This window comes from Pantherophis guttatus, chromosome 7 (genome assembly GCF_059756535.1).
Source record: "Pantherophis guttatus breed Tessera chromosome 7, ASM5975653v1, whole genome shotgun sequence".
NCBI classification, from domain to species: domain Eukaryota; kingdom Metazoa; phylum Chordata; class Lepidosauria; order Squamata; family Colubridae; genus Pantherophis; species Pantherophis guttatus.
In genome coordinates this window covers 30,651,407-30,666,944 of record NC_142069.1, presented here as the reverse complement: position 1 = coordinate 30,666,944, position 15,538 = coordinate 30,651,407, and the positions used below count along the sequence as shown (strand labels likewise).

At 37.6% G+C, this 15,538-nt stretch overlaps 1 protein-coding gene across 1 annotated transcript in view; it reads left to right on the top strand.

Moving 5' to 3' along the window:
- The first annotated feature begins 303 nt into the window (after positions 1 to 303).
- NPTXR (neuronal pentraxin receptor) overlaps positions 304 to 15,538 on the top strand; it is a 31,787-nt gene continuing 16,552 nt past the window's right edge. The window contains exon 1 of the mRNA XM_034403734.2: positions 304 to 1,195. Within this exon, the coding sequence (XP_034259625.2) occupies positions 554 to 1,195 (642 nt within the window). The 5' untranslated portion in view covers positions 304 to 553. The remainder of the gene's footprint in view (positions 1,196 to 15,538) is intronic.

Sequence of the window (15,538 nt, the reverse complement as noted above, 5' to 3'; positions counted from 1 at the left end):
TTTCCTCCCTCCCTCCCTCCCTCCCTCCCTCCCTCCTTCTCTTCCCCGCTCTTATGAGAAGTGTGCATCTCACACATGTGAAGAGAGCCCTATTAGCCTGTTGCAGCCAAAAATAAGACGGAGCCTGATAGTACCTTTTTAGTCTAACCCATTTGGTGTTGATGTTCCCAGACTCCTAACTTCTGCCTACCTCACCCAGGAAAGCAAGAGCCAAAGTTTCTCTCTCACCAGCCTGGAAAGGGTTACAGGGAAGGAGTTGGAAAGAGCCCAGAGGGGAAGAGTCGGTGACGTCTCCGTTCCTTTTCTCCAATCAGGATATAATCAACAGCCACGGTTCAAGAAGCAGAAGGAAGCAAGGAAGGGCTTCTTCAGCGGTCCTGCCACTCTGCTCGCCCGCTCCGCTGTCACTTCGGGCGCTTTCTCTCGCTCTCTCTCTCCCCTCCCTCCCCTTTCTCCCTTCACTCCCCACCTCTTGGGGCATTCATTTCTCTTGGCTTTTGCCCCCCTGGAAACTGCCACCCTGAAGTTTCTGGTGGTGCTGCTGGCCGCAGGGATGCTCGCTTTCCTTGGTGCAATCATTTGCATCATCGCGAGCGTCTACCCTGCGGCCAGCCATGCCGGAGCCCTCCAAGGTGCTGATAACGGCTCCAACGCCGCGGCCTCTGCCCTCTTGCCCGCCTCCGGTTCCGACAAGACGCTGGGAGCCCTCCACGGGGCTGGCGAAAGCAACTACGGGGGCTTCTCGACAGGCTCCCAGGACTCGGTGCTAGACCTCCTGGCCAGCGCCCGCCCGCAGCAGCATCAGCAACTCTTCAGCCGCTTCCTGTGCACCCCGCTGACGGTCGAGTGCCCCGCGGAAGGGAGCCCGCAAGGGGACAGTCCGGCGGCGGCGGCGGCGGCGGCGGCGAGCGAGGAGCTCTTCTTCCTCCAAAGCACAGCCGAGCAGCTAAGGCAGACGGCGCAGCAGCAGAAGGAGCAGATCCGCACTGATCAGGAGACTATCCGGGAGCTGACCACCAAGCTGAGCCAGTGCGAGAATGGGCTGGAACTCAGTTTCCAGGATAGTCCCTCCGTCTGGGGGGTCCCCAGGCAAGACGCCATGCCCATGGATGACCTGTCCTGGGATTCGCCGGCTATGATCCAGGAACTGGAGGAAGCTGTTAGGACGCTGAAAGACAGGATTGACAAAATCGAGGTAAAATAAGGGAAAACATCCTGCTGCTTCTCCCACTCCTTCTCCCTTTTCTTTTCTTTTTCTTCTGTTGTTGTTTGTTTAGGGTTTTTTTGGCAAGGGTCCCGCAAAAACTTCTCTTTGCTTCTCTTGATTGCTTCTCCTTTTTTTTTTTTTCTGTCCACCGTTTTCCCAAATTGCAGTTTAGACATTCAGATAATATGTGATTGAATTAAAGCTACCTTCTTCTGGCCTTCACTGGGCAAGAGGAAAGTGTCAAGGGCCATGTTGTGGAAATGAAGAATAGTTGTATGCATATGGAGGGAGGAGGACCAATCGGTTGGTATACTGGACACTTCGTGTCATATTATATTGGGCACCTTCTGTCAACACTGCCATTAGCTACTTCAAAATAAATACGAATATTTTTGGAAGTCAAGTAATTAATTCTTCCTTCTCGGAATTTTGTCAGATTGTACACTGATTCATTGCAAGGCCTATTGGCAAGAGACTATTTTAAAAAGAAGTTTCATACAGCAAGAGATAATTGCACATCTATTCAAGAAGTCGATCTAAAAACATGTTACTCTTTCTTTGACAATATTTTAAAAATTCTTCTCCAAATCTTTTCTTTGATTAAAGTGAATAAGGGTACACCTCACTTAAGGCAACTGTGAGTGATATTCCTCTTGAAATGTATTTGTGTGTGAGAGAGAGAGGGAGGGGGGAAAAGAGTAAGTAGTTTGCATTTTCCTTGTCAATGGTTTTTAGAAGATGAGAAATCCACTGAGATTGGAGTTTTAACTATTGAGTGCCATTTTCCATTTTCCATAATACAGTTTGCAACCAAATGTGTATTTGAAAGGTTGCAGAAGCCAATCCCACTTTTCCAGATAGTGCAGCCCACTATCAAACATATATGTAAACATTTAATTTGTGATCTCAGTATATAGATGCAGACATAAAATAACAATAGAGTGTCTATCGGCACTACTATATTTCTTAAATTGCTCTAATTTGATGTATGTCTAATCACTGTCATCAAGGTTTCTCTTTTGGCAGGAACTTGGTGCCAGTTTCAAGACAGGTAATTGATTGATATCTCTGCAAATGTTGTACCCCATCGCTTGTGATTGTTTCAAAAATCATTTCAGAAGATTTAGTACTATGTGGACCACATACTCCCATAATATATCATTACAAGTTTAAGGATTAAATAATAAAAATGAAGCATAAATTCTTTTGAGGATTTGTGAAGTCTTGAACTTGTTATAATTATTCTGATGTAGTTGTAATGATACTGCTTTTATATACTCTTTGAAATCTCTTGGTTTGGAAGATGACCACTGAGAAATCTATTCAGACTTACCAGGTGCAAACTTTGCTTTCTAGAGTTAGATAAAGACTGTTGCATTTTCCAAAGATGTTGATTTAATTCCTTTTCCCCCACTTTTTTAATTATTGAAAAGTTGTTTTCTCCATTTTATGTATTAATTTTAGCTTAATTTCTACAAACTAACCTGTTATTTTTATTTTTCTATATTAATTTCAGTTTAATTTCTACAAGCTGCCCTGTAATTTTTTTCCCACATGAAAAGGTATGCTATATAAATACATGAGATAAGTAAAGACATTTCTTTCTAGCTGTTTTAGCAGGATTTGGCTGAATCCAGACTTATAGAGACTCCGTTCCTTCCAAAAATGGAAACGGACTAGACAGCCTCTAATAGCAAACATTAAATAGCACGGTTCTTTCTTGGATCCGGCATCTTGCCAGGCTGCAAATTATGTTATCTAAATGGATTGTTAAAAATTCAATATAGTAATATTGCTACAACTGTCAATTATTACTCATCATCTTGCCTATATTAGACATGTATAAACCTTTCTTATTAATTTTACAGCAGTGCTTTAAGAACTTCAAGGCCAAAAAATAATTATTAGTTGAACTGCACTGATTAGTAATACATGTTGCCAAAAAGAAGGACTAACGGTTCATCCCTTTCATCAAGTTCTGTCACGTAAGAGCCTTCATGGAGGAAATAACACTAATGCTCATTCTGTCAATTTCCATGGTATCTTGCACGTACGTGCGTGCGCACACACACATTCTATAAAATATCTTTGACTAGCTTGAATGAGCAAGAAGCCTTTGATGTGTTGCACCTATTCCCACGCTTGAGATACTAAGTAGGTGTAGGTAGTCCTTGACTTGCCACAGTTCATTTAGTGACCATTCAAAGTAACAACAGCACTAAAAAAAGTGACTTATGACCATTTTTCACACTTATGAATGTTGTGGCATCCCCATGGCATCCCCATGGTCACGTGGTCAAAATCCAGACCTTGGCAACTGTCTCATATTTATGGTGGTCATGTAATCAAATTTTGCCACCTTTTGATAAGCAAAATCAATGAGGAAGCCAGATTCACTTAATAACCAGGTTACTAATTTATCAACTGCAGTGATTCACTTAACAACTGTGGGAAGAAAGGTCATAAAATGAGGCAAAACTCACTTAACAAATGTCTCACTTGTCAACAGAAATTTGGGATTAAATTGTGGTTGTACCTGTAACTATCTCTGGATAGGTAGGTATAATTTCTTGGCATCTTCCAATTTTATATAAATTATTTTCTATACCCACTGAAGTTTAAAAAGAATGGTTTTTAGTGTTGTAGTCTGAATTTTCTTTCAGTGACTTTTTTTCAAGGAGTTTTGAGTTCTGTATTAATCATAATGATCAAGATTACTATTAACACATTTGAATATTCTTTGAGTCAGGCTAGTCTTGTGGATAAACTGAGGTTTTATACAAGAAAGCCATAGTATCAACATTTCAAATACATACTAATTATTTCAGATACCAAGGAATCTTTGAATTTAAGTATGGGATACATTTCATAAGTTCTAAAGTTATTCACAGTAAATCAACTTGATGTAGACAGATGTCTTTATCATAGCCAGTAAAAAGAAATTTGCTAAAATCCAAATTAATGTGAGGGGATTTCTTATGCTCTAGCTACCAATGGTTTTTCTTTTGCTTACAGAAATATATCTGAATATCTGACAATGGGCTAAATTCATCAAAATCCAAAAGTTGCATCATATATTGTAAAATGATGGAGTGTTTCTCCATCCACTTTCCTCTCACTTTTTTCACTTCAGATATTGACATCTTGCATGACTAATATTGTTTGGCATGTTACAAACTTTTGGAGGGCTCAGAAATCAAGAAGCACACTCTGCACCCCCACTCTTGCTTCAACAGATGGGAAGTTATGAGCTCACCCAACAGCTTTTAAATATGCATTCTGAACATTTTTTTTCTTCCTTCCAAAAATTCTTTGAAAAATACCACCCACTGCATCATGAGTTCAGGAAGTTAATTGGGTACAAGAGACAGAAAAGCTTCAGGTTATAAGTTCTGGAAAGTTTACAATTCTCTGGCAATTTACAGAGCCATCCAAGCCAAGTATGAAATATCAGACATGCACATTCTTCGGCAAGATTATTTGCCCAAATAATTCAGCCACTAAACACAACTCATTCCCTGGACTATATTTGCAAAACAGTTCAATTAGCTCCCATTTGTCCCATCCTTCCATTTGTCCCATTCAGTCTTCTGTTCCCAATTATCTTCCTGAACTCATGATGCAGTGGGTGGTATTTATCAAAGAATATGCCTGCCTACTAGAAATACAATGGAAGCTAGTGAAGATACATTGGTATCTTCCAATCTCTTTTTTGTTACTTATAAGGAGACCATGGGCTTCCAGGTAGCTTCGCTAAAAGATGAAGCCAGTTTTTTGTAGAAGAAAATGATGTGATGTGTAACAATGTCTTTTGACTGATATTTCTCATTTTCTGTTAGAGTTGTGTGTTTTCCACATTCACTGTAGCTACTTTTTAGGGAAATAAATGAAATAAGACTTCATTCCATTCATGAGAATGTTATTAAAATGCTCTTCTTTGAAATACATTTCAAAATAATTTTTTCTTTCATTGAATGACATAATTACAAGCTCATTTACAAGATAAAATTACAAGATCATTTCTTCTGCACAGCTTTCTGATATATAGCTGGAATCTTATTGTTTTGCATTGGTTCAGCTAAAAGTATAAATATTGGTACACTTCTAACTTTAAAACTCTGGGTCTTTGAGAGACAATATAACATGGGAAATAAGGGAAGCTTTTGCTTGTGTTATTCTAGAAATAATGAGCATAACTTGTAGCTACTTAGGTTTTATTTAGGGGGGAAATAATAATGGTTAAGATCTGCACAACAGTGAAAAGTCTGCCTGTGGAGATTGTGGCTTCTCCATCTCTGAAGATTTTCAAGAAGAGACTGGGCCTCTCAAAGATGGTCTAATGGGTTTTTCTGCAGGAAGTTGGATTAGATGATCCTTGTCGCCCTGAGTCTTCAGAGAGGGACGGCATATAAATTGAATTAATTAAATTGAATTAATTAAATTAAATTGTGATCCCTTCCAAGTTCACACTCTATGATTCTATGTAATCAATTGGAATAAACAGGTGATTCCCCTGTAAGAAGAAGTATTAAACAAATCTGTGATTAGTAAAATTCACATTATCTAGATCAAAATGGTGCCTTAATAAGAAGCATAATTTCTTCCTACCCATATTTTGTGTATGTTTTGGATATCAAGCATTCACCACCACCACAATATCACCCTTCTAGCCTTTCCTAGCATTCTTTTATTTTTATCAGCTTCAGGGTGCAGCAAAGAAATATATTCAGGATTTTAGGTAATTAATTGATTGGTTCCAGGCTGAGCTTCTACACTCTTTAATCTAGATCAGGGGTATCAAACTCACGTTGTCACAGCAGCATCACATTTTGTATTGGAACTTTTTTTCCCTTTTGCTAAATCAGGCATGGGCGTGGCCAATGCATCACGCGGCCCATAGGCCAGGAGTTTGACAGCCCTGATCTAGATAGTACTAATGCAGTCAGATGTACTAGTTGGGCTACAGGAGTTTCTTATCCTACTCCTCTCCAGAGGTCCAGTCATTTTGGTAGGAGATGAAACTGTAATTTAATAAATGTTGAGGTTACTACATTGGGAAAAGGCTGGGTACGGGATGTAGTAGAATTGTATCTTCCTTTCTAGGCTTGCTCTGTGTGTATGTGTACATGTGATCTGTACGTATTATGCCATCCCATCTCTACCTGTGGATGGTTCCAATACAAAATAAAAGGCAGACTAGACAGACTCAAAATGTCTAATTGAAGTAGCAATACATGCAATGAAATATCTGAAATGGCAATAAATGCAATTACATATCTAATTGAAATGGCAATAAATGCAATTAAATATCTAACTGAAATGGCAATAAATGCCATTAAACAGCGATGCATATATTTTGAGTAAATTATAATAAATAGATGTTCATTTATTATAGAGACAGAGAGAGCTGGCTATAATGAGGGGAAAAAAGAAAACTTAATAATAATTTAATAACCTAAGAATAAAGATAAGTTATATTAAATTATTGATAAAGTGAAGTAAAATCTGATGGCATAACAGAAGCACTTGTAATATGTTGACAAAAATCTCGGTCATTCCTTAGCAATATTGGTGGCAAGTTGATAATTCTCTAACATAAATTCTGAGAGAGAGCAGGAGGAAAGGAGGGAGACATAAAGGCAGTTTTAATGGGTTACATTTCAGCTATTCAAAAGAAAAGGAAAAAATAAACACCATCGATGATGGAAAGAGACAGGGTAATAAAAACTTCATTATTCACTATAGGAGAAACTGTCTTCAGGCTAACCATGGAGCTAAACTCAAAAGCTAAACCTAGAAGTCTTTGATATTAACAAATAGAGTTCTATGTGAAGATACAAATGTGACATTTAAATTGAGAACTAGATCTAAGAGGGGTCACAAACAATATCATTATGCCTTTGCCAAAACCAGGATGATTCAGAACTCTACCTAGCTGTTTGGCAACATAAAGGGGAAAAAAGAATGAAAGAAACAGTGGAGCGCCAAACGCCATTATGAAATACAGACAATGCTTTTTATCAGAAACATTGTCCCTTCCTTATCAGCAGTTCATTCTTCTTATTCCCTCTTTTAATTCCCGCTGCCTGTATTCTGTAACATTTTGGCTTTTTGAGCAGCCCACATGTTCTGCTGCACATAACCTGAAGGACATATGCATGAGTCTAATTGGGAGGAAGGTAAAGGAAAAGCAAATGGAGGATGTAGTTGAAGACCTGGGAGCAGACCCCTAATGGCTATTAATTTATTTCATACAATCTGGAACAGCCTCTCAAGGGCTCAGCTGGAACCTTTGTGTTAAGAAAATGAAAATGGAATCCAGCCTGGTGACATTAACCAATATTAACCATCCTAAATGCAATCCTGGTGAGAGGAGGTAGATGATTTTATATGCTGCCTCCCCTTCGTACCATCTTTTAATCAATGATCATGACAAAACTGAAGCTGCTTCAGTTTTTTTCCCCCTTCTCTTTGTCCGCTGCAGAGAAAATACAATTGTCTTCCTCTCATCCAGCATTTTCCTATCAATTATCTTTTCTTGTAAAGGGCACCCTCCAAGCACAATGTGCTCCGTGCCTTGGTTTGCCCACAGAGGCAATGATTCTGTTCCCTTGGTAGGAATAGTACTTGAATCATTTGTGAGGGGAAACCTATTATTACTAACATAATGGCAAATGTTCGTTGAATTGGGGGCAAAGATAACCCTGATACTATTATTGTTCTGGCGCAACACTGTTCTCATGACAGCAAAATGAAATGGGGAGAAGGACAAATTTTGTAAGAACAGACTGTTATTATTCATAAAATGTCATGCCTACAAATACAGCACCGGGACAAAAGCTCATCTCTGGGAAAACTGACTTTTTCCAAAGCTCTTACTTTATTGAAATGGAAGGAGAGCGGATTGTTTTAATACTATCAACACCAATATCTGTTCCCAAGAATCTATCTACATAGCCATTTAGGAGCTCAAGTCTGAAAAAGGGGCTCTGGTTTCCTCAGAATCCTCAGAGCCATGAAGTCCCATCACATGTGCTTTAGTATGCTCTTCTTCAACCCAGATGTAGCACACAGTCTGAGGTTGTATAGTGCTGTATAGTAAGCATCAGATCTGCTCCTCATCAGTGTCTGAATACAATTTTCTGGGAATTTCATGTAAGTTTTCCTGAATAGAAGTATAGTGAATAAATACGCTTCCCACATGCTGGCCTAGAAACCAGGAGACTGTGAATTCTAGTCCCACCTTAGCCATGAAAGCCAGCTGGGTGATCTTGGGCCAGTCACTCTTTCTCTCAATGGGTTCTCTGATGTGCCAACTATAAATGGATTTCTCTTGAAACCAAAACAATTCCCTTATGTTGTACAGTTTTGATTATGAAGTCTTCCCCAACCTAGTGGGTTGGGGGTTGAATCCTAGAATTTCCAGTCATTTAAAGGGTTTATGATGGGGGAAAACCAGGGTAGATATTCTGGCCTGAGACTAAGAGGACACTATGAGGATGCTGGTGAAAGAATATTGTAGGCTTATGAATCACCTTCTTTGGAAATTCAGTTTATGGCTATGAGGGATGAAGGCCTTTCTGTGATTCTACCACACTGGTGGAGCTCATTCCTTTCTGAGCTATTATGACTTGATTTGAGGAATTTTTTCTAAATAACACGAAGTTATTTGGGCTACAAAAAGTGCTTGGAGATATGTGAAAAAGATTTTGCTGAACTAGAATAGTTTTGCTTTTTCTATTCTTATTTTATAGTTGGTTGCACAGTCATTTAAGAGTTTAGACTGGATCTGGCATTTTTATCTACCACTGAGTCTTTCCGAAGAACCCAGGATAGCCAGATGTTATTGTTTAATAACAGTAAAGGTGTCATCAAAGGATGTAAATTGCTCCGAGTAAAACTTTTGCAATTGATGGGTGGTGAATCTTTCAATGCCAATGGAGTTCAAGGGGTGTTCTAGTTGTTTTGGCATTGCGCCAAAAGTGTCTTTTACTATTGGTACTATCTTTGCTTTCTTTTGTCACATTCATTCTATTTCTGTTTGAAATAGTAGTATTTTGTGATTCTTTTTCCCCAGTTCTTTCTCTTCTCTTCTCCTATCTCCAGGTACCACAACATCCACTATCCCAGTGTTTCTCAACCTTGGTAGCTTGAAGATGGGTGGACTTCAACTCCCAGAATCCCTCAGCCAGCAGCACTGGCTGGGGGATTCTGGGAGTTGAAGTTCACCCATCTTCAAGCTTCCAAGGTTGAAAAACACTGCACTATCCAGATATTTTTGTCTTTCTTACTGACAATTGTTAAATGTGAGGTGTTATGTGACAGGTGCTTGTCTGTTTGAATTCTAAAGTCGCAGAGCACATTAACATCTTAATTTTCTATTATTTTCTCTTTCCAACAGTTCTTGCTTGCAGGCAAATGGTATTTCTTGCAGATATTCCAGTGCATAATGGTGGCTACTTTGTTGTGCCATTTGTTTGTTATTATTATGGTTGGCTGCACAGTTTGCCAGAAATTTAGATTGGATTTGGCATTATTATCCAGCTATCGTGTCCTTCCCAAAGACCTGGGATAGGCAGATGTTGTTGTTTGATAGTGTTAAAGGCATTGTCTCAAGATGTAAGCTATGCCAAGTAAAGCTGCCTTTTGCAATTGTCTGATAGCAATTTTGTCAATGCTGATAGTGTTCAAGTGATGCTACAGCTGTTTTGGGATTGTGCCAGTGGTGGGTTGCCCCGGTTCGCACTGGTTCTATAGAATCAGCAGTAAAACCGGTGGGAGGCTCCGCCCACCAACTCTGACATCATCAGAATGATTCTGCGCATGCGCAGAAGCTTCTGGGTATGCGCAGAAGAGCGCGCACACATGCGAGTGAAGCAAGCATGCATGCACGTCCCCATTGCGAACTGGTAGTAAAGGTAAGTAGAACCCATCCCTGGATTGTACCCAAGGTTATCTATCACAATTGGTTTATTTATTATTGTTGTTATTGTGGTAGTTTTTGTTGTTGGTTGCATAGTCTGCCACATGTTTAGATTGGATTATTATTATATACACAACAATGTAAAATCATAGTTGTCAATTCTTTAGCTGGTGTTGACCTTCATATGCATCAAGTTATTCCCAAGGAGTGAGAACCTGTGAAATATACCAGTATAGTATAAGTCCGGACCCAAGCAGTAATTGACAGATGGAAATTTTGTTATTAATTTATTTACTTAATGCAAAGATGGCTAACTAAAATCATGTCCATAGATATCACCATGCAAAATGTGCCATGGATGCTCAACAGGATGCCTGCCCTACTTAAATTTTAAAAAGTAATCTCTTAATATAAAGACCAAATGGGAAGTCGATATCCAGCAAAACCAAGTAGCAGACATCAGCAGTGCATTTATGGTGCTTTGAGACCCACAAAGTTTCCTCTGACACAATAGAGACAGCCATCTGGGTTGCTTTTTCCCCTTCGAGGAAGTGCATGCTTGGGACTGCTGATGTCCATCAATACAGCCGTTCTTTAAATAGGCAAGTCTCCTGTGGCACATCTAAAATTCAAAATGTGCCACCACCTCAGTAATAAAGTCTACCCCCCACTCTAATGGTTGAATTGTTTCTACTAAATTTGTAACTTGTCTTAACCCTTGACAAGAAGAAAGACAACAAATAAAAAAGAATCAATAATGGTAAGCTCTTAACTATAAATGGTCTAGGAATGGTTATAGAAAGTTTAGCTTGGAATCTAGGCTGGCATAAAAATAATTTGGTAACGTAGGTGACAAGCAGTGCATAAGTGACAAGCATTGCATAAGTGATAGTTTATTTATGTAAAGCAAACCCATCAGGTGACTGAAGTAATTATGTCACAAGCACCAGGTTAAAGAAGAGAAGGTAGGGAAAAGAAAGTTTACACGGGCATTCTGCAGAGGGAGAGATAGAGCCAAGTGACCAAAGGGACAAGCTTCCATTATGATATTATGATGTGCATGGGAAATGAATTAAACTATGAGTACTTCATTGTAATGACTTTGCTTTAAGCCAGGGTTTCCCAAACTGCAAGGCAAACTTCCCTCGAAAGGGTGCAGATGTAGTCGAACGGAGGTGTGAAATCTAGTTTTTCCAAATTTTCATTTTATTTTTTCTATTGTTCACTTGTGTTTATTTTGGTATTTTGGTTTTTTAGAATAGGCGTGTGCATTAAGATTAAACTGAAGGGAGAAGTGATGAGAAAAAAATGAGGAACTCCTGCTTTAAGCTATCATGGAGCAGATCCATGTGTTTCTCACACACAGTGTTTTGCCTTTAGAATGTTTCTCACATTATTTGAGATTAAGGTTCTTAAAAAAGGAACATTAGAAATCCAGAATAAAATATGTTTTTCTTTTGAGTTCTTGGATTAACATTGGTTTTTTAAAAAAAATGCTGAAATGCAACATTCTTTTTTGCTCCAAGTCTCTGTTCCTTTCTTGAGAAATAGAAACAGTGATGGGATTCAGCCAGTTCGCACCACTTCGGGAGAACCAGTTGTTAACTTTCTGAGCAGTTTGGTGAACTGTTGTTGGAAGAAATCATTAGGACAGAGAACTGGTTGTTAAATTATTTGAATCCCACCACTGAATAGAAGGTCTAAAAAAGGAAGAACCGCAGCCTACTTCTCTATTCTTCCAAATTCCATCAGGTCTTTTGGGTGTATTTTGCCCGTCTTCAGAACCCCGCATGGGGACCTTTGCACGTTCTGGTGATCTTATTTGTGGGAGGCTAATTCAGAGACTGGTAGATTTGGACAACCACTCTGTGTCAGAATCAGAGCCATGACTGATATTTGGGATCAGTTCTGCTGGAGAGAATATTCATTTACCCAGATAAATTAGCTAAGGAAGGAAATGTTTCTTTCAGATTTAAATTGCAGATGTATTGAAAAGAGGAAAGGTAGAACAAGATATGAATATGCTGAAAAGATTTTCTATCTTGTTTAGAAAAAGAGATAGAAAATAGGTAGAAAAAAATTGCTATCCAAATGAGTATATTAAAATATTCCAGTTGTATTAAATTTATTTCATACTACTGTACTGCTTCTGATGTTCTTCTGCTAAATATGATATAATGAAAAAAATCACATTTGTTCATTAACTTTATTGTAAGCCAATCTGTGATAGGTAAAGAAATGCTGTAAAAAATAGATCAGATCAGATCATTTTAAATTTACAAATATTTTTCAAGAGATACATATATAAATAATGGAATAAATATATTAAAAATACTAAAAATAAATAACAAGTAAGTGGAAACATTAATTCTCAGCAACCAAAGATATTTCAATAACGGCGTACACACGCACGCATGCACACACACGAAAAGAAATTTGATATAAACTTCCTGAACAAGGAATTTCATTATTTGGAAACATTTTCACATTGGCAACTTACTGCATGTTCCAGCCATTGCTATGGTGATAAATAATTTTTATTGACAAACTTTAAATTGTCACACTGATGGCAAATTGTGATGTGGCTGTCCTCTGAGAATAATCATCAAAAAAGGCCGACTTCCTTCCCCCACGGGTGTAATTGGAACCCAGAGGAGGGCTTCTACACCTGTTGGCTTATAGAGAAGATAAAGTTTATGATATTAATAACCTGTTCTTTTAAGAAGTCCATTCATCATTTCTATCCTGCCATTGCTCTTAAATTGTCAGCTATTATACATCCAAGGAATGGAAAGAACAGAAAGCAAAACCAGTAAACCTTTTCCCCTTGCTTTCACAACCTGATTTTTCTACAAAGCACAGCTTTAGTAATAAACAAAAGACTCTTTTTGGATAGATGTGCTTGATTAATATACATACATGGACCAATAATTTCCCTTGGCAAAAAAAATAATAATAATCCACAACCTTATCTTCCACCAAGAAGAGAGAATGTGCTGATTAATTATGAGAAGAAAAGCTACAACTTTAATTAGGAACACCTAGGAGTAGTTCATCAAAACAAAGAAAGGGGTTTAAATAATAGATGCATTTCTCTAGATCAGCTTTTGCAATAATGAATGAGCGCGGCAGGAAGCTGTGGACAGCAGGGAGTTCTTCATTTGTATTAATATCTGATGTAAGTGGCTAATAGTGGATAGACGGAGAAATAACACTAGTAGAAGAGGGTGAAAAATTACTTTAATCTTTCAAAAAAAAGAATTGTTCTTGCCTATCTTTGCCTTTCATTCCACCTTTGACTTTCTTATTTTTCCTTTAATTTAACCCATGCTAATGAAGGATAGGCAGTGATCCAGGCATGATGGTCTCCAGATCTGTTTGGAGGCTTATCATATTTGAAGAACATCAAGTTGGGGAATACTAATGTAGTCTATCTCAGAGTCATGTTATTTTCTCATATTTACATTTATAAATCCATTCTCTTCCATTTCTTCATCCTAGTATAAAATAGAATATTTGTTTAAATGTATAGGTCCATTTAAAAATATTTTTTTTAACATATGGTTCTAAAATAGATATTTTTAAAGAGCCACAGAGAGGCTCAAAGTTTTGGAATGGGTCATTTAGGTTATTAAATCTAATCCCTGTTCAATGCGGGAATCCATAGTAAAGCATCCACAACAAACTAGTATTGAAGCTCTGTTTGACTAAAACTGGTGAAGATAAATCAACCACTACTTGAAATTCACTTACTTTTAAGAGTTTTTTTGTAACATTTAATCTAATCATTCTTATTGCATTACTGAACAGTTTGTCTGAATCTTTCTTAAAGTTTACTTAGTCCTTGAGCTGAGGTCTGACCAAGAAAAAAATCAAACAGAATTATTGCTTCCTGTGATTTGGACAATTTACATCTGTTGAAACAAAGTTGCATTTCTTTTTCTTTTTGGTCCACATCATCTAGGTAACATATATATATATATATATATATATACAGTTTGTAATCAGCTAATATTTCAATGTCGTTTTCAATTACTATTGCCACGCTACATGTTCAACAACTGTGGATTTGATTTCTGTGTTTATAAGTAATGAGCTTTGCATTTGTTTCTATTACATTTCTTGGTGGAATTTTCATCCTATTTCTCTAGGTGATAACGTTTGTTTCAGATGTTATATTAATTATCCTATCCAATTTTGTCACTTGCCATTTTGATAAATATTTTATTTCCCTCCTCACCCAAGTCATTAATAAAAAAAACCTGAAGAATATAGGACCTTGGACTGCTGAATCTTGTGGCACTCCACTGGTAAGCTCTTCCTGAGTACAATTTTCAAGCCAGCTACATATTTATACAACTGTTAAACCATCTAACCCACTCTTAACTAGCTGCGTTAATTAGAATGCCTTGGGGCACTTAGTCAAATGCTTTGCTGAAATCAAGAAATATTCTATCTATAACATTCCCACAATCTATCTTATCAGATCACAAAATGTGATAAGGTTAATATGGCAGGACTGATTCTTGACAGGTTTATGTAACTTCTGGTAACGTACTGCTTTCAATCCTTAAAGACTGATTGCTTTATGAACTGGACTTTTTTCCAGGAATCGATGTCAGAAAGATTGGTCTATAATTCCCTATTCTGCAATTGAAAATAAGAACACCCTTAAGGCACTTGACATTTTACCCATTCTTCAGATTTTTCTAAAGATTTGGCTGTACAAGGCAGCAAATTCCTACAGTACCCTAAGGTACTGTAGGAATTTGCTACTTTGTGTGGCCAAATCTTTAGGAAAATCTGAAGAGTAGGTGACTGACTTCTTCCTAAACATTCAAACACTAAATTTTTATTTAATTGGGGTTTAATAAACCCCATCATAGCAATATCCTACTTTCTTTTATAGAGCAGATCTTTAATTTCGTTATAGATAGATTTCCTCTCAAAACTTTCTAAAAGTATTTGGCCCTAAAATATTTATTTAAATCTGAAAGATAATTGCATTTCAGTCTTGGAAATATGCAAAATGTTGGTTTAATTTGGCATCCAATCTAAACAAAATTCTCCAGATTTGTCTCCTTCACACCTCCTTTAGTGTTTTCTTTTCCGTTTCTCTTCTAGAACATTTTGCTTTTACTGATGTTCTTTCACAAAAATTAAGAATCACGACCAGGAAAAAATAAAAGCAGACAAGATTGCTGAACTACATGTTCTATCATTGTTAACCCCAACATGATTTATTATAAAACAGATTCTAAAATCAAAACCACAGATGCTGCTCATTACAAATGTCTTATCCAGCCTCTTGAATGTTCAGTGCAAGCTATTATTTCCTTCCATAATTAATTCTACTGTCAAATTGTTCTTCTCCATAAGGAATGTTTTCTAACATTCAAGCAGGATGT